The sequence below is a fragment of the Sus scrofa genome, chromosome 2, assembly GCF_054392235.1.
Source record: "Sus scrofa isolate SSC_HxYL_T2T_F1_AM1 chromosome 2, Sscrofa_HxYL_maternal_Yorkshire_Landrace_v2.0, whole genome shotgun sequence".
Classification (NCBI taxonomy): domain Eukaryota; kingdom Metazoa; phylum Chordata; class Mammalia; order Artiodactyla; family Suidae; genus Sus; species Sus scrofa.
Genome location: NC_139384.1, coordinates 85,644,449 through 85,666,269, shown reverse-complemented (window position 1 = coordinate 85,666,269; position 21,821 = coordinate 85,644,449). Strand labels below are relative to the sequence as shown.

The 21,821-nt window shown below is 56.0% G+C and overlaps 1 protein-coding gene across 6 annotated transcripts in view; it reads left to right on the top strand.

The window, feature by feature from the left end:
* The window catches only part of NFIC (nuclear factor I C), a 69,555-nt gene that overhangs the window by 44,228 nt on the left and 3,506 nt on the right, over positions 1 to 21,821 (top strand). For 2 of the 6 annotated variants that reach the window (NM_001444520.1, NM_001444516.1), the window contains 8 exon segments: positions 1,175 to 1,246; positions 3,949 to 4,023; positions 4,820 to 4,943; positions 5,569 to 5,693; positions 13,187 to 13,312; positions 15,438 to 15,622; positions 16,206 to 16,353; positions 18,282 to 18,367. In NM_001444520.1, coding sequence (NP_001431449.1) covers positions 1,175 to 1,246; positions 3,949 to 4,023; positions 4,820 to 4,943; positions 5,569 to 5,693; positions 13,187 to 13,312; positions 15,438 to 15,622; positions 16,206 to 16,353; positions 18,282 to 18,367 — 941 coding nt within the window. 6 annotated transcript variants of the gene reach the window in all.

Sequence of the window (21,821 nt, the reverse complement as noted above, 5' to 3'; positions counted from 1 at the left end):
ATGTTATTATCTCCTTGCCACTTCCTGGCAACCTAGACAGGCCTTGAGATGCTTTCACATACTTGTTATTATTATTATTGTTATTTTGGGGGCTGCCCTGGGGGCATGTGGAAGTTCCCAAGCCATGGATAGAACCTGCACCACCACAGTGACCCAGGCCACTGCAGTGACAAAGCCAGATCCTTAGCAGTTGCACCACAGGGAACTCAGCTTTCACATATTTGAAAGAGAAAACTCTGAGGCCCAGGGCAGTTAAGCAATCTGCCTGAGGTCACACAGCAATTTACCTCTAGGCTGTGGAGCGTGGAAGGTGGGAGGGGCCTGATTTTCTTTCTCTGGCATTTGATGGCATTTGATGGTGATTCCCACCACTTTCATCCTTGACCAGAGAAACAAATGGGTAAGGCTGGGGGTTCTGTCCGGCTTGGCTTAGCCATGTGCTCCCCCGTAGTCTGGGGTGGAGGGTGTGGGGGCTGCAGAGTGGGCTGGCTCCACCCGCCCTCTATCCAGGCCTCAGGAGCCGATAACGCTGAGCTCAGCGTCTGTCTGCTTCGTCTGTCTGCCAAGGAGCCTGATTATTTTTAGATAAGATGGAGGGGCGGGCGCCAGGGTGGGAGGGAGCCTCCAAGCCAGGCGGGTGGGCGGGGGGGACATTATGGGCTGCAGAAAGATGCCCCTCAGCCCCCTCTCTGGGAGCCCTGAGTAGCAACCCAAGACCACAGTATGGGCCCCCAGGACTTCGAAGGTAGAGGCAGAGGGGAGGGTCCAGAGGGGGCAAGTACGCATCTCTCTGGCCCTCAGTTTTACTATCTGTAAAATGGGCATAACAAGAGCTCCCACTTCATACAATAGAGGCAGGATGAATGAGTGGTTCTCACTTTGCCGCTGAAGAGACAGTCTGGGGAGCACTTCCCCACCACTGCACCCACCCCTACCCACAGATTCTCACTATGGTCCCGCACACAGGCAGGCTGGAACCCAGTGACCTCAGACATCCATGAACCCCTGGGCAGCTATAGGGGAGGGGGCCAAGCAGAGATGCCGGGGCCACGCCATGCTCCGAACCACCATCTCCATGGTGCTGGCCCAGCCTAGCAGGGGACTGATGTCCCCACCCCTCTGGGGTGGGGGGCGTCCCTGCCATGCCACCAACTCCCTTGCCATCTCTTTGCAGATGCAGAGCAGAGCGGCAGTCCGCGGGCAGGGATGGGCTCCGACCAGGAGGACAGCAAGCCCATCACACTGGGTGAGTCTGGGGAGAGCGTGGATGGGGGCACAGCTCGTTTCCATCTTTTACTTAGAAAACGTCTTCAGAGCACTCCCTCTGGATTCTATATGGTCCTGTGTGAGCACCTAAGTCATTCCTCACAGCCCTGCAAGTGGGGTGGGTGCTGTTGTTGTTCCGTTTTGCAGATGAGGAGACTGAGGCCAGGAGAGGCTCATGGGCTTTCCCAGGGGCAGCCAGGGAGCTGGGGTTGGAACCCACGACCCAGAGCTCTAGTGTCTGAGCTCTGAGGTGCTCCCCCCATGGGAGAGGCCCTGCAGTCTCATGTGACACTTAAGGATGAGTAGTACAAGTCAGTTCTGTGTTAAGGGGGACAGGGATCCATGCTCTGGACAGAAAGGATTTGGAAGCTGAAGAGGCCCCGCTTCTACTCTGGTCCCCTGGACCCTGCGCTTCCCCACCCCCAGACTGTCCTCCCTAGTCAGAGGTTGCTTAGGAGCACCTGAGTCAGTTCCTGCCCCTCTTCTGCCTACAGTTCTCCATGGCTCCCACCTCCTTCAGGGTAAAAGCCCACCTCTTACCCTCAGACCACAGGCCCTGCAACCTCCCTCATCCCTCCCCTGTCCTCACTTCCTCCGTTTCTCCAGTTCATTCATTCCACTCCACCTACATGGGCCTCATCACTATTCCTCTAACATGCCAGGCACCATCATGCCCCCAGGACCTTCGCATGTGCTGTGACCTCTGTCTGGACAACTACCTGCTCACTCTCTCTCCAGATCACCTGGGTCTCAGCTCAGTTGCCTCCATCTCAGGCATATCTTCCCTGAGCTCCTCAGCCCAAGCAGCCTCAGCCACTCTCAATGGCAGCCCTCAATTTTATTTCCTTTAGAGGAAATTAGTGATTGCATATGTGTTTGCTTATCTCACTTGGTGGACTATCACCTCCTCAAGGGCAGAGATGTTTGTCTTGATCAGTATTGTATGCTCAGGGCCTAGAACAGGACCTGGAACACAGTAGGTACTCAAAAAATATTTGTAGAAATCAAAAAAAGGGACTTCCCATCATGGCTTAGTGGTTAACGAACCTGACTAGTAACCATGAGGTTGCAGGTTCGATCCCTGGCCTTACTCAGTGGGTTAAGGATCCGGCCTTGCTGTGAGCTGTGGTGTAGGTCACAGACATGGCTCAGATCCTGCATTGCTGTGACTCTGGCGTAGGCCAGCAGCTGTAGCTCCTATTCGACCCCTAGCCTGGGAACCTCCATATGCCGCAGGTACAGCCCTAAAAAGACAAAAGACAAAAAAAAAAAAAAAGAAAAAGAAAAAGAAAGAAGGAGAGAAGGAGGAGTTCCCATTGTGGCTTAGTGGTAATGGACCCAACTAGTATCCATGATAATGCAGCTTTGAGCCCTGGCCTTGCTTAGTGGGTTAGGGATCCGGCGTTGCCAAGAGCTGTGGTGTAGGTTGCAGACCTGGCTCAGGTCCTGCGTTGCCATGGCTGTGGTGTAGGCTGACAGCTACAGCTCTGATTCGACCCCTAGCCTGGGAACTTCCATGTGCCCTGGGTGCAGCCAAAAAAAAAAAAGAGAGAGAGAGACGGAGGGATGAAGCAGAGGGGAGAAGAGAAACTAAAGAGACAGTACATCAGCAGTGAAGAAGGAGGAGAGATGAAAAGAGAGAAAGACGAATCAGCCAGTGGGTGAGGGCATCGTCTTTGGAAGGTCCAGCACAGGCATGCAAAGGGAGGCTGTATGTTTCCAGGAGGTTCACAGGCCCCCAGGCCACACCTCACTGGCCATCTGTGACCCGAGTCCTCCCTGGCCTCCTGTGATCTCCAGGCACCTCCCTCCAAGCCAGATGTTCAAGGCAGGCGGTGGGGGCTGCGGCGCTTGGCCTGGTCCCGTTGGGAGTTCCAGCGTCTGGTGGAGGAAATCACTTCCTCCCCACCCGCCAGGGAGTCCCCTGGAGATGGAGCTGGGCTAGCGCTGCACAAACAGGAAACCCCGGTGGGGGGAGGGCTCAGGGACATGCTGACACCAGCTGGCCAGCTGGGTCAGCAGGAAATGGCCATGGCCACTTCCCCTGGACACTGAGGGCCACCGCCCTGTCCTCCTTGGGATGTAATGGTCCCGAGCCTCCCATCGTGGGCTTGGGCAGGTAGTAATTGCTCAAGAAATGGTGTACACAAAGCAGGGATCAGGGGCAGCAGACCTCTGGGGAACTGGGCGCTGCTGTGAGCTCCCTGCTGCCCCCTGGGGGCCAAGACAAGAACTTCTTCTACTACCCCAGAAAAATAGGAGCTGCTCACCTGAGGGTCCCGCCTCCAGTCTGAAGTCTCTCCCTGACTCCAGCCCTGTTGGCCTCTGATTTGCCAAGTGCATCCCAACCCCAGGGACTTTGCACTGGCTGTTCCCACTGCCAGGAACACCATGACCCACAGGGAGGCTGTGTGAAGGCTCGGGCTGGAGAAGGGGAGGCTGGGTGAGGCTGCAGGGAGAAAAACACAGCACACTCAGGAAAGACTATCCACTCCAGCTGTGTTAGGACTCTGGCATCGGACTGGAGGGCTTAGCTGGCCATCCTTGGGCTGCAGGGGACAGGGGGCACCGGGGCTGGGTCCAGCCCCTAGAGTCAGGGTGGCCTAAAGGTATCAAGGGGGGGCGGGGAGCAGACCTAGCTTGGGTGACCGCTTGCTGACCCCCATCCTCCTACTCTTCCAGACACCACCGACTTCCAGGAGAGCTTCGTCACCTCTGGTGTGTTCAGTGTCACTGAGCTCATCCAAGTGTCCCGGAGTAAGTGTCCTCACCCACACTGTGCTGGGACCCACAGTGCGGAGGGGGGTTGGAAAGGAGAAGTGTCTTCAGGATGGGGGCTTCAAGAGGAAAAAGGATTTGGGGAGAGGCAGGGCTCAGAGAAGAAGAAGGAGCCCAGCACCCTGCCCCACTCCCCCATGTCCTCTCTAGCCACAACTGTCACCGAGCCAAAGTTCCTAGGAAGGACGGTATCCAGACCCCAGAGCCCAAGGTTAGGGCAAAATGCTCTTCCCCAGGAAAGACTCCAGGTGATTGGTGGAAGGGCTAAAGAAACTTCTGCCCCAGCATCCCCACTTCCTGGGGCCTCCCTCACCCCCCCAGGAGGAGACCCCAGAGGGCCCCTCCCCCATCTGCTTTGCTCCCTATCCTCTTGCCTTACTTGTGGACCTGCGGGGGACCCATATGAAACCCCCCCCCCAGACACCCCTGTTTGAATCCTGCCACAAATAGCTCTGGGCATTGTCCTGCCTTAACCCTAACCATTGCCCTCCCTGCCCAGATCAGCAGAGCCTGGCCTCTGGGAGTGCCAGGAAGCCTGGCCTCCAGCTCTGGCTATGCCTCTACCTCACAGTGTGACCTTGGCCTCTTTCAGTGGCCTGGTGCTTCTGATCCATAGAATAAGGCCAGCTTCAGCCAAATTGGGAAACTGGTCAATTTGGGAAGGGGTTCCCTTTCAGACTGCCAGCCCTCAGATGGCTCCCCCCACCTCTCCAGGGCAAACTGCAGCCCTGGGCTTTGTTCCCTCCCTCACTCTCCTCTCTGTTGCCCTCCACAGCACCTGTGGTGACTGGAACAGGACCCAACTTCTCCCTGGGGGAGCTTCAGGGGCACCTGGCATATGACCTAAATCCAGCCAGCACTGGCATGAGAAGAACGCTACCCAGCACTTCCTCCAGCGGGTATGTGCCCAAAGCCAAACCTATGGTCATTTGACGGCCCCCCGCCCACTTCCATCCAGCCCCATCTTGTTCATTCCTCTCTCTGTTTTCACATTCCACCTGGGAAACTTACTCATCCTTCAAAACCCAGCTCCCAAGTGATTCTTTCCCCAGCCCTGATGTCCTACTCTGGGCTCCCACAGCCTCGAGTCCTGCAAGCCCACACCTTAAGACTACATAAGAATGCAGACACCGGTTCTTTCTGAGATACGCTATATAACCATGAGTCGATCACATTGTCTGCCTCGGTTTCCCCATCTGTAAAATGGGATCATACTCCTACTGAATTATTCAGAGGATCGCAGTAGGCCAAGGCCTTCAGCACTTTAGGCTCCACTCTGCTAGCTTGCTAGCTTGGACCTCGACTGAGTCCTTCCCTGCCTCTAGCCCCAGGCATCCCATCCCAGTAACTGGCAGGTTGAAACAGGTGTTAAGTGAGAACCAGCTGCAGGTCTGCGGCTCGCATTCTGTCTCGCGATAGCACTGCCTTCGCCCCGCCCCCTAAGAGCCGGAAGGAGCGAAGCCCGCCTGGCCCACTGCATCTCCCTGGTAACCGTCTTATTGGCTTCCTCCCCTCGTCCCTTAGGAGCAAGCGGCACAAATCGGGCTCGATGGAGGAAGACGTGGACACGAGCCCCGGCGGCGATTACTACACCTCGCCCAGTTCTCCCACGAGTAGCAACCGCAACTGGACGGAGGACATGGAAGGAGGTGGGGCTGGCGGCGCGGCGGGGGCGGGCCGGCCTTCCGGTCGCGGTTACAGCGGCTGGGCTGGGACTACGTATTCCGTCAGGCACTGCGGGAGACGCTAGGGAGCTGGGAACCGGCCTGGAGCCGCGGGACCTCCTGGGAATTGTAGTCGCGCCGGCTGTGCACGTTTGGAAGTAAAGTTCCGGAACTCTTTGGTTCCGCTTTGGCCGGGGTGGGCGGAGATTATCAATTGCCCGGCTTTCCTGCGCTTTGCCTGTAAGGGCCAATCTCTGTGGGGTTCCGGATCTACAGAATTGACTTAGTAGCGGTTGAGATCTACGGGATGCTTCTTCCTGGAGTCTGCTATAGACCGTCAGCTATAAGGGTCGTCGCTAGAAGGTCCTGCGATGTAGGCTCCCTTCTCGCTGGGTCCTCCTTGGAGTTCCTGTTTTTACAGGATTTCCATCTCCGTAGGATCTTGCTCCATGTGATTCCAGTTCCATAGGAGCCCCGCCTCTTTTCTCATAGCGTCTTTTTCCCGTAGATTTTCTTGTTGCTCTTCTGTCCTCCTAGGGTCCTCTCCAGAGGATTCCTTTCATGGGATTCCTGTTCTGTAGGGTCAGTGGTTCCGAAGGGTCTCTTTTCTGTCGAGCGCTGCTTCATCGGGATTCTTTGTTTGTTTACCGTCTCCCCAGGAGCTTTTTCTGAAGATTTCCCTGTGGAGTTCCCTTCACTGTGGTTCTCATCTAAAAAATCCCTTTCACCTTCTGATTTTGCTGCTCTCTAGCGGGTCAGCATCCGTGACTTTCAGGAAATTGTTAGCAAAGTAGCCTGAAGGAAGGGTGACCCTGGCATTCCTCAGATCCTCAGCTGGGTCTGTGCCCCAAAATTTTAGAAGCATGGCTCTTCCCAGCCCCCATCTTGTATCAAAACTTCATGCCAGAGGGGAGTTCCCGTCGTGGCGCAGTGGTTAACGAATCCGACTAGGAACCATGAGGTTGCGGGTTCGGTCCCTGCCCTTGCTCAGTGGGTTAACGATCCGGCGTTGCCGTGAGCTGTGGTGTAGGTTGCAGACACGGCTCGGATCCTGCGTTGCTGTGGCTCTGGTGTAGGCCGGTGGCTACAGCTCCGACTCGACCCCTAGCCTGGGAACCTCCATATGCCGCAGGAGCGGCCCAAGAAATAGCAACAACAACAACAAAAGACAAAAAAAAAAAAAAAAAAAAAAAAAAAAAAAAAAAAAAAAAAAAAAACTTCATGCCAGAGGATAGCCTAGTGGTTACAAACATGGGCAGTCGAGTCCCTCAGCCCTTAGCTTCCTGGTGACCCCACCTCTCTGGGCCTCAGTTTCTTTGTGGAGGGGGGGTGTGGTGTGGCGCCTGAACCCTCGGCATATGGAAGTTCCCAGGCCAGGGGTCAAAGTGAGTTCCCAGACTAGGGGAGGGAGCAGCAGCTGCCAGCCTAAGCCATGGCCACAGCCACAGCAGCACGGGATCCCAGCTGTGTCTTCAGCCTACAGCACAGCAGCTCATGGCAACACAGGGTCCTTAACCCACTGAACGAGGCCAGGGATCAAACCCGAATCCTCATGGATCCTAGTCGGGTTTGTTAACCACTGAGCCACTAAGGGAACTCTGGGCCTCAGTTTCTTCATCTGTAAAATAGGTATGTTAATACCTGGCAGTAACCACCTCATAGGGTTGTTGTAGGAACTAAGTGGATTAATACATATGATCCCTAAAACAAGCTTGGCACATAATAAGTGCCCAGAATACCTTATGATTATTTCCCTCTCTCCTTCTCTTCTCTCCCTGCTACTTATCCTTGTAGAGTCCAATTTCTCATAAAGATCTGTCTGTACAAAAAAAAAAAGATCTGGGGAGTTCCCGTCGTGGCTCAGTGGTTAACGAATCCAACTAGGTACCATGAAGTTGTGGGTTCGATCCCTGGCCTTGCTCAGTGGGTTAAGGATCCGGCGTTGCCGTGAGCTGTGGTGTAGGTTGCAGATGTGGCTTGGATCCCGTGTTGCTGTGGGTCTGGCGTAGGCTGGCAACCACAGCTCCGATTAGACCCCTAGCCCGGGAACCTCCATATGCCACGGAAGTGGCCCTAGAAAAGACAAAAAAAAAAAAAAGATCTGTCTGTAAAAAGGGCCATACTGAAGTTCCCACTGTGGCTCAGTAGGTTAAGAACCCATTATAGTATTGGCGAGAATGTGGGTTCAATTCCTGGCCTCGCTCAGTGAGTTAAGGATCCGGTGTTGCCGCAATCTGCAGATGCAGCTTGAATCTAGCGTTGCTGTGATTGTGGCATGGTCCGGCAATTGTAGCTCTGATTCGACCCCTAGCCTGGGAACCAACATATGCCACGGGTGCAGCCCTAAAAAGACAAAAGACCAAACAAACAACAAAAGAAGTGCCCAGAAAACAGAAGTTTCTTGGTCAACATTTCCATATCTTTATAAAAATTCTCATCTCTTTAAATCGGTCTCTAACACATCTGGTTGTGACATTGGAGGTTCCATGTGTCCTCCTTCCTCAGGAGGGCTTCCAGAGCAGGTACTTAATGCTGGGAGGGCCTGTCTATTTATTAGGCTTGAATTTATGGGTCTAAGTGTCTCTATGGTTTTATTTCTGTGGGTCTCCCATCTGTCTCAAGTCTGTCTCTATAAAGACTCTTTATTCAGTAAGCTTTAAGTCTGATTGTGGATAACAGAAAACCCAAAAGGAAGTACATTTCTCTCATGAGTAAACGTCCAGCAATCAGTAGCCCTGGGCAAGTGTAATGTGAAGGACTTAGTCTCCTGCCTTATGTTTCACTGAATGTGGGGTTCATTGCTACCTCATGGTCCAAGGTAACTGTTGGAGCTCCGGCCATCATGTCTGCTTTCCAGCCAGCAGGAAAGAAGAAGGGTCAAATCTGGGCATGTCCTCTCCCTTTAAGAATGACTTTAAAAAAAAAAAATGATTCTCAGGGGCATTCCCTGGTGACCTAGCAATTAAGGATCTGGCCATGTCACTCCTGTGGCTCGGTTTTGATCACTGACCTAGGAACTTTTGCGTGCTGCAGGCAGAGTTCCTATTGTGGCTCAGTGGTAATGAACCCAACTAGTATCCATGAGGATGCAGGTTCCATCCCTGTTCAGTGGGTTAAGGATCTTGTGTTGCCGTAAGCTGTGGTGTAGGTTGTAGATGTTGCTCGGATCCTACATCACTGTGGCTGTGGTGTAGGCTGGCAGCTGCAGCTCCATTTGTAGATGTTGCTCGGATCCTACATCACTGTGGCTGTGGTGTAGGCTGGCAGCTGCAGCTCCAGTTCAGCCCCTAGCCTGGGAACCTCCATATTGCCATGGGTGCAGCCATAAAAAGACAAAAAAAAAAAAAAAGAAGATGGATTTACCTCTTCTACTTATCTCTAGGCCTCTGAGTTAGTAGTAGGGATATACTCTGCTGTCAGGGATATTGGGAAATGTAGTCTTATTTTGGGTAACTGTGTACCCATCGCAAATTCAAGGGTTCCATTACTGAAGAAGAAGGGTAAGGCAGATATTGGGAGACATTTAATTTCTTCCCTGTCATTTGCTGATTGGGAACTCAAAAGCACTTCACATTAACTCTGTGATTGAAGAGGGTGTCTATGTATAAAGTGTATACTACTTAGAACTGAAAGACAGCCTCTGTGATGTAGCCACAGCAGCCCGAGAGGAAAAATTATAGCCTTTATGTCTGTTGATTAGAAAAAGAGAAAGTCTGGAAATAAAGAACCGAGGTTTAAATTGAGGACACTCAACAAAGAAAAGCACAATTTGAAAGCAAAGGAAATGTTAGCCACTGGGGTTTGGTCTGGCCTTCCTGCCCTGAGAATAAAGTGGCCACGATGGGGCAGGACAAGGAGGAGCCCATACTAGCTTCTGGTGTGTGATGGGGACTCACAGAGCTGGAAGGGAATGCCAGAGGAAGTCAGTCCCCCTGTCCCTCCCATTGGTTGCCTTGGGTGATGGCAAACTCCCTCCTTCCTGTGGGAGCCTCAGTAGAAACCTCTGGTGTGTGCCTGCCCCTGCCTTCTGGGTGCTCACAGGCTAGTTGGAGATGGATTCTGTTCCCCCACCACCACCCCTGCTCCTCCTCACTCTTTTTCCCCTCCTCCTCCTCCTGGCTTCCTCCAGCTTCCTGTCTAGACGGCCCCCAATTAGCTGTTCATTAAGGGGGTTAAGCTGATTAGAGCACTCTCTCCCTTCCTCTGCCGTGGCCACTGTGGGCAGCGCTCGGCTAAGCCCAGCCCCAGCCTCCACGCTATGGTGCCTGGGAAGGGCAGAAGCGGGTGGAGGCTGGGGGGAATCATGCCAGCCCCACCCAGGCAAGACCCTCCACCCAAGCTAGACTCCTGCAACCACATCTTTCAGGCCCCATGTGCCAGCTTCCAGTCCTTCCCCCCCCACACACCGTGCCCAGGCCAGGAGTGCCCTTGCTCTTTCTGAGGCATTTCCTGATACCCACCCAGACAGGGCAGAAAGGGGGCCCCAAAGCACTTTGCTCTTGCTGTTTCTGTGGCCTTTCCACAGGGGACATATCCTCCCCCCAACCCTCCTGCCACAGGCAGTTATATGAAATGAAACACGTAACTCCCATCTCTCTCCTCTGCTACCCAGGAGGACTTCCCCCATATCTTTTTGAACTTGGGGGGCAGGGGGTGGCAGAGTATGGTCTGTGGAGTTACGAGTTGCCTTTGAATCCCAGATCCACCACCTCTTGGCTCCTTAGGACCTCATAAAGGTCCTCACCCAGGTCAGTTCTGGTCACGGGGAGATGTCTGGGGACATCTCTGGTCATCATGACTGGGGATTCCTGGCGTGCAGTGGATGAAACCAGGAGAGGCTATTCCATGTCCCATAGTGCCCAGGACAGCCCCACAGGGCAACCCAGCCCCCACGTCAGCAGTGCTAGGAGAGGGGATGACCCTCTGGCATAGTAAGTACCCATGGGTGGTGGCCATGGCAAGCAGAACTTGGCTCTGTCCACCCAGCTGTCCACTGTACGTGCTCCCACCCACCCCTGTATTCTGGACCCCAGAGGCCCAGCAGTCGGCTGCAGTGTCCTCCCCATTGGAGCTGGCATTGTGCAGGGCATGGGCTAGTTTGTTGAGCAGGTGAATGGGTGCCCACATGGGGATGCATAGGGCTGCCTGTTGAATGAAGAGTATGTGCTTTGACAGGGGACAGACGGACATGTATGACAGGCAGGTGGTAAATCACTCAGGGAACTCCCTGGTGGCCTAGCAACAAAAGGATCCGGCGTTGTCACTGCTGTGGCACGGCTTCGATCCCTGGCCCAGGAACTTCCTCATGTGTGTCCCTTAGGGTTTATATCTTCAACGGGGGACATAGAGGTGCTCAGATGGGGACCTGTAGACATGTATGTTGAGCAAGTAGATGGCTGCTCGGATCCAGGGACGTTGAGGGCATGCACTGTGTTACCCGGACAGAGATTGCTGGCCTGGGGCCGTTACTGGCATGTTTGTTGAACACACGGGGGCTGTTCAGATGCAGGAACACAGACGTGTGCGGGGCCCTCCTGGAGCCTACCCAAGAGGTCACATTTTTTTTTTTTTTTCTTGGCCATGCCCATGGCATGTGTATGCTCCTGGGCCAGGGATCAAACAGGTGCACAGCAGTGACCCCAGCCATTGCAGTGACAATACCAGTCTTTTTATTATTATTATTATTATTATTATTGATTTACAGTGTTCTGTCAATTTCTGTTGTACAGCAAAGTGACCCAGTCACACATATATATATGATTCCTTTTCTCACATTTTTCTCCATCATGTTCCATCACAAGTGATTAGATATACAATTCCCTGTGCTGTACAGCAGGATCTCATTGCCTGTCCACTCCAAATGCAAGAGTTTTCATCTACTAACCCCAGACTCCCAATTCACCCCACTCCCTTCCCCTCCGCCCCGGCAAACATGTCTATCCCACGTGTCCATGATGGACGGTACCAATCCTTAACCTGCTGCACCACAAGAGAGCTCCAGGGCTCACTGTTTCTTGCAATCCCAGGCAGTCACCCCTCCCCTCCACCCTGGTTCAAGCAGGCCCCATCTCAGAAAGCTTTAGCAGGGCCTGGGGGCGGGATCCACTCTGGGCTATTTCCATCCGGGACAGGCTGTTCTAGGAAATCCTCCTAAGTGCACATCTGACAGCCCTAACCTCATTCCCGCCGCAGCCCTGCGCCAGCAGGGAGCCCGCCACCTTCCACACACATGCACACATACACATAGCCTCACACAGAGGAAGATGCCTCTGCGTGGGGGATGGACAGAGATGCCTGCTCACAGAATCATGGGCAAGAGACCCCAGAAACAGTGGACTTATAGAGAGGCGGGGGTTCTACCTCAGGTGGTTTTGCCCCAGGGGACCCTGGGCCTTGTATGGGGACATCTATAGTTGTCATGGCTGGGGGGGGCACCTGGCATCAAGTGGGTGAGGCCAGAACTGTGGCTCCACCTCTGCAGCGCCTAGAACGGCCCCACAGAGAGTGCCCCCAATGTCAGCAGAGAAGCCACTTGTGCTGGGTGGGAAGGATGTCAAACCCCTCACCGTGTGTGAATCCGCTGTGGGACTTGAGGGAGTGCCTTTCACCCTAAAATGAATTTTAAAATAATTTCTCAACATGTCCATCTCCAGGCCCCACTTCCCTGAGAGTCCTCTTCCAGGGACGGGGCAGGGCCGGGACTCTGTCCTTATTCAGGGCCATCGTCATCCTCAGGTCTCTAGACCTGAAAAAGCCTCTGCAGACGGTGGCAGGGAGGGGCTGCTGGGAGGCACGCGGGGGAATCCGCGCTCCTCCAGGGCAGTCCGTCCTGCACATCATGACAAGGATCCTTCTGCGCCAGTGTTTGCCCTGCGCCAGAGCCTCCACGGAGTCTGTACCCATCTTACATTCTTCACTCACTGAGGCTGAGCTGAGTACTGTCTGGGATCCTGAGGGCACCCCGGGGAGGTCAGGAGGCCCCAGTCTACAGAGAAATGGCAGCAAGTAATGCTAGCACATGGGTGTGTGCCAGGTCCTGGTGTAATGATTTTACGTGTTGTGTCTCATCTACTCGTGGGGATGATCCTAGAGGGAAAGTTCGGTTCCCCCAGGATGGACCAGCGGCTACAAGCCAGAGCCACTTGGGCTTTGGACCAGACCCTCCCCGCCGCCTGCCCTGCCACCTTGTCCAGGGCTCAGGCATTGCCAGAGGACTAGGGCAGCCCTGAGCCAAGCCTCATATCGAAGAACAGGAGGTGGGGCCAAGCTGTGCCGTCCTGGGGCCCCGTGTAGCATCAGACTCATCCCACGGCCTTGTGACCCTGGGCGACCCCTTTCTCAACTCTGAACCTCTGTTTGCTCTTCCATACATTGGGCCCCATCCCCTCACCCACAGTTGCTGGGAGAAGGCAGTCCAGGGGTCCTGGGAATGGAGCGACCCTGCCTGCAGGCCCTTGACCCCATGGCCCTCCCCACAGGCATCTCATCCCCGGTGAAGAAAACAGAGATGGACAAGTCACCTTTCAATAGCCCATCTCCCCAGGACTCGCCTCGCCTCTCCAGCTTCACCCAGCACCACCGGCCCGTCATTGCCGTGCACAGTGGTAAGCACTGAGGGCCCCAGGCAGGGAGGGGCAGCTGGGCCCTCTCATCAGCCCCCTGGTGGCCAGGGAAGTCCCATCAGCTATCTGCCGTAGCCTCCCAACCAGGCAAGAAAGCCTACAGGTGCCATGGTAGAGACTGCTTGGCCCAACTCTTGGGGCCTCATTTTCCCCTTCTGTATGAGGAGGTGCAGCCCAGGGTTCACCCCTCAATCTGCTCCTTATATGTCACACCTGAGTGACACTTGGACAGACTGGAGTTGGATGGCAACAGAAGGAGGCAGACACATACACACACACACAGAGGTCACACAGGGATACACGTGCCCCGGCCACACAGATGGGAATCATCACACTCACAGCAGAGGAGACAGACTTCCAGCAACTGTTAGGCATGAGATGAGCCAGTCACCTGTCTCACTCAGCCTCAGAAACAGCCCCCTCCAGGCTGTCTGTTGAACCGAATGAGTTAAATAAGAGCTCAAATATCACTTGTTGCCCCTTGGTTTTGATGGTGATTTAGTCCATACAAGCACACATAACAGGGAGGGGGCAAAAGTCAAAAGAGGTCAGCGGTTTAGACCAGGAGCCAGCAAAGCAGCACCCCTCCACCCTGCCCACCACCGCCTGTTCTTGTAAATGAAGTTTTATGGGTGCAAGGCCATGCCCATCCATTTACATGGACATCTGTGGCAACTTTCAGGCTATGAGACCCTGTGGCCTGAAAAGTTAAAAACATTTCCTATCCGACCAGGGGCTAGAGAGAGAGGAAGGGGGAGTGACCACTAATGGGCATAGGGCTTCTTTGGAATTACAAAGCGAATATAGTAAAAGTCACTGAATTGTCTAGAAAGAGGGAAAAAAGCACATACCACACGGGAGCATCACTCAGCCACAAATAGGAGAGAAGCCCTGACACTCGCTATCACGAGGACAGACCTTGAGACCATGATGCTCAGTGAGAGAGCAGACACAGGTCACACAGTGTGTGAGTCCATGGATGGGAACATCCAGTACAGACACATCCACAGACAGAGAGGGTGAGTTCCTGGTTGTTAGGGGCTGCGGGGAGGGGACATGGGGCTGATTCCTGATGGGGACAGGGTTTCTTTGGAGGGCGATGGAATGCTCTAAAAGAGACTATAGTCACAGTTGCCCAGCTCCACGAATGTTCTAAAAAACAGTAAGTAGTACATTTTAGAAGGGTGAATTTTGGAGTTCTGTAGCACAGCAAGTTAAGGATCCAGCATTGTCACTACTGTGGTGCTAGTTCAGTCCTTGGCCTCGGAACTTCCACATGCCTCGGGCATGACCAAAAAAAGAAAGAGACGTTCCTTTCTTGGCTCAGTGGTTAATGAACCCAACTAGAAACCATGAGGACACGGGTTTCATCCCTGGCCTTGGTCAGTGGGTTAAGGATCTGGCATTGAGGTGAGCTGTGGTGTAGGTCGCAGATGCGGCTCAGATCCCTCATTGCTGTGGCTGTGGTGTAGGCCAGCAGCTGGAGGTCCAATTCAGCCCCTAGCCTGAGAAGCTCCGGCTCTAAAAGGCAAAAAAAGAAAGGAAGGAAGGAAGGAAAGAAAGGAAGAAAGGAAGAAAAAGAAAATAAAAAGAGTAACTTTTATAGTGTGCAAATTATATTTCAGTTGAAAAAATCCAAATCGGCCAGTCAGCCTGGGCTCCAACCCCAGCTCTGCTGCCTGCTTACCATGTGGCCTGGGGGAGGGGAAATTCCCTTTGAGAGCCACCAGACAGTGTTTTTTTATAAAAAAACAAAACAACAACAAAAAAAAAACTGGGGTGGGAGCTCCTTGGTGGCCTAGTAGTTAGGACTTGATGCTTTTACCGCTGCGGCCTGGGTTTGTTCCCTGGTCTGGGAACTGAGATCCCACATCAAGCTCCTGCACGCTACAGCCAAACACAAAACGAAAAACTGGGGATGATAGCAGAACTCTGTGGGGTCACAGTGGAGTCAGCGAATTGGGGGGTGTAAATGACAGCAGGGCCTGGTCATGGCAGGTGCCACTGGCTCTCACTACATTAGTATTGTAAGCACATGGAGACGCAGGTGTGACCCATGTCCACAGTTACTGGGAGACAGAGCGGACTAACCGCCCCCTCTCCACAGGGATCGCCCGGAGCCCTCACCCATCCTCGGCCCTGCACTTCCCCACGACCTCCATCCTGCCCCAGACGGCCTCCACCTACTTCCCCCACACAGCCATCCGCTACCCGCCTCACCTCAACCCCCAGGACCCGCTCAAAGATCTGGTCTCCCTGGCCTGCGACCCGGCCAGTCAGCAACCTGGACCGGTGAGTTTTGGGGGGCACGACCTCCCCGGGGCCCTGGCGCATCTCTGCCAGTGTCAGGAGGCCCTTGCTCCTCCGCACAACTTCTGTTTTGCAGATGGCTGGTCTGCAGGCCCTGGAACCAGACGGGGTGGGAATTGAGGCTTTTTCAGGTGTCAGAATGGACCACGTGTAACATAGGAAGCCCCGAAATCAAACACGGTTACGGCTGCGCTCAGGCTGGCTTTGGCCAAATGCCCACCAAAGCTTTGGGTGTTGGGAGCCTTTTGGGAGCCACGGGCAAGGTGGTGGATGAAGGTGTATGGCAGCGAACAGGGAAATGCGCCCGGGCCACCCGCGAGCTTGAACCATGTTGTTTAGGAGCAAGGAAAGTGAGTGGGTACCAAGCGGCCTGAGGAGGCGGCAAAGGGAGCACATCCCAGGATTCTGGAGGCCTGCGGGGCCAGGCCAGCACCGGGCACCCACCAAACTCGCCCCGGCCATGCCCTTTGGGCCCCCACCCGACCCCGCGGGGCCGCAGGCAAATGCAGCCCAAGGCGGCGCGGGCGCCTGCCGCCTTAACCACCTGTCTCTCTGTTCCCCTCAGTTAAATGGAAGTGGCCAGCTCAAAATGTCCAGTCACTGCCTTTCCGCTCAGATGCTGGCACCCCCGCCCCCCGGGCTGCCGCGGCTGGCGCTCCCCCCTGCCACCAAACCCACCTCCGAGGGAGGAAGCTCGTCGCCGACCTCGCCCTGTAAGCACTCGGGAAGTGGTGCCCGTGGCAGGGCGGGCATCCCCGAGGGGCCCCTCCCCTCCCTGGCCCTGCTACTGGGGTCAGGGGCTCAGGCCCACCCGGTGGGTCCCGGCGAGTTTGGTGGGTCCCCAGATAGGGGCCTGGGACTGCGTGGTCAGGTCCACAAGGGCCAAGGCAGCCCTAGGGGATGGCCAAGGACAAGTCCGGGGTCTGCCCCCATTGGCCCAGTGGCCTGGGCCCCTGTGTTCTGCTCTGGGCCTCTAAACCCTCCCTGTAACCAGCAGCTGATAGTAGATGAAGATTTTAAGCGGGAGGCAGGCGGGAGGGCCAGGCCCGGCCTCCAGATGCATTTTGTTTGTGGAAAAAAATGTGGAGAATCCTTTGTTGTTGTTGTTGTTGTTGTTGTTGTTGCTGCTGCTGCTACTGTTTTAAAATCAGAACGTCTTACATAAAAATTCCAGAGTTCTGGATTCTGGGGGTAAATGGACCTATTCCTGCTGGTAACTGGGGCTGGGCCACACCTTTAGTCAGGACAGTCCCCACCTGCCTGCCTGACCTAAGGAGGCCCTGGGTTGGCTGCCTGGCCTTCTAGAACTTCCCACTCTCTGGTTGCATTCCCAGCTGATAGCCTGGTGGAGGGCCCTGGGTGGGTCTCCTTACCTTCTAGAGCTTTCTTCCACTTTCTAAATGTGGCTCACCTGTCCCAGGGTCCACCCCATCAGCAGTGGCTCTGCCCCCAGCCTCTCCTCCTAACCCTCCCCTGTTGAGTGTATCTCTCTCCCTTGCTCCCCAAGTGAGATTCCTCCCCCACCCGAGCAGGAGGGGCCAGCTGGTCCGTCTGGGCCCTCTTGGCCCCACTCCCCACACGCAGCACCCCAGCCCCTATGTTTATTCCCCAGCACCCACTGTCCGCCAACACTCGGGGCAGCTTCGCATGCAGACAGGCCTTCTCTGAACACCGGGTGTGGTGCACACACTGGGTTCGAATCCTGCCCCTTCAGCTTGCTCCCTGTGTGACCTTGGGCAAACGTCCTCCCCTCTCTGAGCCTCAGTTCTCTCAGTTGCAAAATGGGACAGTCACCTGCGGACAGTGGAGAGCAAGTCCATGAAACAAATCAGGGAGAGTGTTTAGTGGGAGGCTGGGTGCAAAGTACAGAGTCGGCACCCAGAGCTGGTTTTCACCCTTCTCTACCTACTTTCTTGTCTGTGAAATGGACATACTAATCATGTCTGCTGCGCTGAGTGGGGTGGTGCCCAGTGCTAGCATACAGTAGACACTTAATAGATGAGGAATAAAGGTGGATATCTTCTCCTTTCCCCTGCACTGGCTTCTTAACTGCAGGTCCAGCCTACCTCCCACAAGCCCCCCCAAGCCTCACTACCTCCCACGGACCCGCGCTGTGGCTGAGACCACGTGGGGGACCCTCCTGCCATCTCTCCTCCCTGCTGTCCCCTCCCCAGCCTGGCTTGTGAATCATTCACTCACTGACAAGACGCAATCAGTGAGATTAAAATATAAATATATACGTGTATGCACACACCCAGCCTTCCCCAGGCCCTCTCCAGGAGGAAAATTAATAAATAAAATGCCCTCAATAATTCATGGTGCCCTGCGCAGGATGCAGGCCACAGGAGCAGGATGGACCAGGCAGTGGAACACCCTGAATAATTCACAGGCGGTTACTAGATGATGAATCTCTCATCCTGTGCCTTCCCTCTCAGCTGACGCCCGCCCGCGTGACCCTCAGGGCCCAAGACTGTGGGCTTTTCAGGGGGGCCCGGACTGTCCAGGGGAGGGCGGCAAGCTCAGAGGCACTCGGTGCTGGGTGCGAAGGCCCAGCTGTGTGACCCTGGGCAGTAGCCACCCTCTCTGGTGCTCCTGCACCGCCCCTGCGCTAACGGGCTCTCGGTCTCTCTCCTCCCCGCAGCCTACTCTACGCCCGGCACGTCCCCTGCAAACCGTTCCTTTGTGGGATTAGGACCAAGGGATCCAACGGGCATTTATCAGGCACAGGTAGGGGCCAAGAGGCCGGCTGCTGGGGGGGGTGGGAGGGGCAGGGCAGAGGGGCCGGCCGGGCGCACAGGGAGAGGCCGGCCCGCTGGGTCCTATGCCACTCGCACAGCCACACCCCTGGCGCCGTGGCTGTTGAGCGTGGCAGGGGGCCAGCCTTCCAGGGCCTCGAGCCCACACCCGGGGATGTGGTATGGCCCCAAATTCTGCCTGCCACTTCCTGCCAGGGCACAGTCATGGCAGAGCTGCCGTGGGGCTGAGGTTATTACAACCCTGGCCCCATTTGTACAGACGGGAAGACTGAGGCTTACAGAGGCGAGGAGATTTGCCCAGGATCACACAGCGCGTCCGCCCATGCTTTCAACCCCCAGCCTTCATCCCCTCCCACACCAGCCAGAGGGCCCACAGGAGAGGGGGTCGAGGGTGGCAGAGGACCCCAGGATCCCAGGGACAGGCCCATGGCAGGAGGCAGGGCCTCCCAATAGAGCGTGCGAGTCCCCCTCTTGCAAGGTTGGGAGGAGGGGGCAGAGGCGGAGTTGACATTGCTGCCCCAGGGTGGGCTGGCTGAGGGCCAGACAGGGAGGCTCAGAGAGGGGGAGTAAGCTGCCTGAGGCTGCACAGTCGTATGTGGCAGAGCCTCAGTGGGTCCAGAACTGAGACTCCTGGCTCCCAGCCTCCCTCAGGGTGGAAGGTGGCCTCAGCCCCAGCCCATGTGGCCCTGACACCCGCCTTCGGTCTGGGGCCCATACCTGTGTTGTGTACAGGCCAGGAGCATGCTGGCAGATGGTGTTCCAGGGTGGTGGCTGGGCCCCAGGGCCCACTCCCTGATGTGTGCTGGGGAAGGGGTCAAGGGATATAAAACAGGGAGGCACCAGCTGCCACAGGCCCTCCAAGGCCCAACTTTGGCCCCCCAGCCTCTCCAGATCACCAGAGCCAGAGAGCATAGGGACTTCTGGGGTCCCCCAGGGTCATGTTCAGATCCTCAAGCCACTGTGAGAGGGTCTCCTGCAGCAGAGGCCGCAGACAGGGGCAGGAGGAGGTGGGAGGTAACCACGTCCCCCATCCTCTACAGACCAGAATCAGCCACACTGACCAGGCCCAAGGAACCTCCCACCACAGCCTGACTGCCTGGAGAGCATTTGACCAGATTCCTGCTGGTGCTCAAGGGATCAGAGTGGGTAGGAAGGACCTGGCTGTCCCCCTCCCTCCCTGCCCAGACTTTAACTGGGGCTGCTGGGATCAGGAGACTGGAGATCCACTTCTCCCACTCTGAACCTCAGTCTCTTCTGGCCTTGGGCACCTCCTGGGGAGTCTTTGAAGGGTCTGGACCATTAGGGGACAATTTTATCCAAAAAGGGCACTGAAAGGCCAAGGTCTCCCCCCATACACATACATACACCCTCGTACACCCAAAATATTGTGTCCTGCCTTATGGAGCCCAGGCCGGGACCCAGACAGAGGGGTCATTTAGTCAGGGTCACCCACCAGTCTGGGCGGCCCCAGGACTCCCTGATTTGGGTTTTGGCTTTTGTCCAGCCATGGACACCCCTGCCCCCACAGTGCTCAGGGAGCCAGGCGTTTCCTCTCCCGCCTCTACTCACATCCCTCCCCACGGGAGGCTGGGAATGTCCTAATTGCTTCAGAAACCAAAGCTAATAAAAGTGACAGGGAGGGGGCCCTGCCCTCTTAACCCTTCCCCAGCCTCCCCCCCTCCACCTTCCCTCCCCATTATCAGCCTTGCGTGGAGGAAGGTGGGACCACCCCCACCACCCCAGCAGATGGCCTGGAAAGAGGGAAATCAAGGCAAGTGGGGGGACTCCTTTGGTTCTTTGTGCTTCTAGTCACCCCTCTCAGGCCAGCAGGCCCCTCTGGGGATGCAGAGCAGGTGGGACCAGGACTATGGGGGCGCCTGGGAGAGGGGCATCCTGGGCCCTCTCTGGGCGGGGAGGGGAGCCTGGTGTCAGGCAGAGAAGGATATGGGTGTCCAGTCAGGGGGCTCAGCACTGCCAAAGGCCGGAAACGATGGAGAGGCAGCCTGTATGTGGAAAACCCTCAAATGTGGGCTTTGGCCTGGGGGCCAGAGGGAGCCTTGGGAGGGATTAGAGGGAGGGAGGGGCACAGCCAGGGCTGGGAATTGGAAAGAACTGTGTTGGGCTGGTGGCGGTGGGGGGAGAAGGTACAGAAGGTGACAGGTGGGTGACAGGCCCCCAGGGGTTGTGGGAAGGCAAGGCCCTCAGTCTGAGTCTGAGGGAGGACCCCTCCAGCACCATGCAGGCAGGCCCTGCACTAAATGTCCCTGCACTAAGGGTGCCCAAGGCCCCAGAAGACCCCAGAGGGAGGGAAAGGTGAGGAGGGAGCCGGGAGACCCGCTCCCCCCTCTTGGAGCCCCTGTGCAAAGGGCTCAGTGCTGAGAGGCCTCTCCTTTCTGGCCCAGTCAGCACTTCCTCTGCCTTCATTAGCCCTGGTGGGTTTGCTTTTCTCTGACCCCCGCCCCTGCCCCCTCGCCGCCACGTGCCCTTCCTTCTCCTGCCTTGCCCCCAGTCAGGGCCTCTCCCCCTGATCGATATCCCCTCCCCATGATCAATGTCACTTGATCTCTCCCTGATCCACTGTGCACTTTGTATCCCCCCACCCCTCGGCTCTCATAGTCAATCCCCCCAGTCCTGAGCCGTCCTTCACTGTGGCCCCCAGAATGGGGCCTGTGGGCTCTGACACCCCCCCTCCCCAACCCCCCACCCCGCTTACACCAGACACCACCAGCTTCCTTCAGCATCACACCCATTCAGCAGATGAGCAAACTAAGGACCAGAGGGGTTAAGCCATGTGCCCAAAGCCACACTGGTGGCTCCGGCCAGGTCAAGGGAATGCCAGAGCCCAGACCTTGCCCCTGGCAACGCAGATGGGGAAGGATATTGAGGGTGTCTGCCCCCCTCCCCCCAATACAGAGGGGGGCCAGAGCCTAGCAGAGAGCCTAGGAGGGGAGGAGGCAGGGAGGAAGGGCCTAGGGGAGGCCGGCCACCACAGGGGAGGGTCACGCCCAGAATCTGTCTGGTTGCCAACGGAAACCAGACATGAGGTAATGGCCAAGATGAACTTGAACTTGGCTGGAGGTGGGGGGCTGGGAGCCTCGGCGCCAGTTCTATGGGATGGCCCTTCGGCTGGAGGGCAGCCTGGTGGGAAGGGGTGTTACTGATTTACAGCAGGGGTTGGGGGGACAGCTCTGCTGTGACCTCAGCGGTGTGGGGCGGAAGATGTACTTTCAGGGGAAGGGGCTGTACAGCCGCTTCCCTGGGGAGACCCAGACTGGGGCAGTCTGTGCAGGCTGGCCTCCTGTCCTGGATCCTCCGTCTCCTTTTTTGTAAAGTGGGGGTCATGACCCCCCCAGAGGCCAGGCTAAGGGGTCAGCCCCAGGCAAGGGACAAGCAACAACTGGTGCCTCACAGGCCTGGGTTTGAGT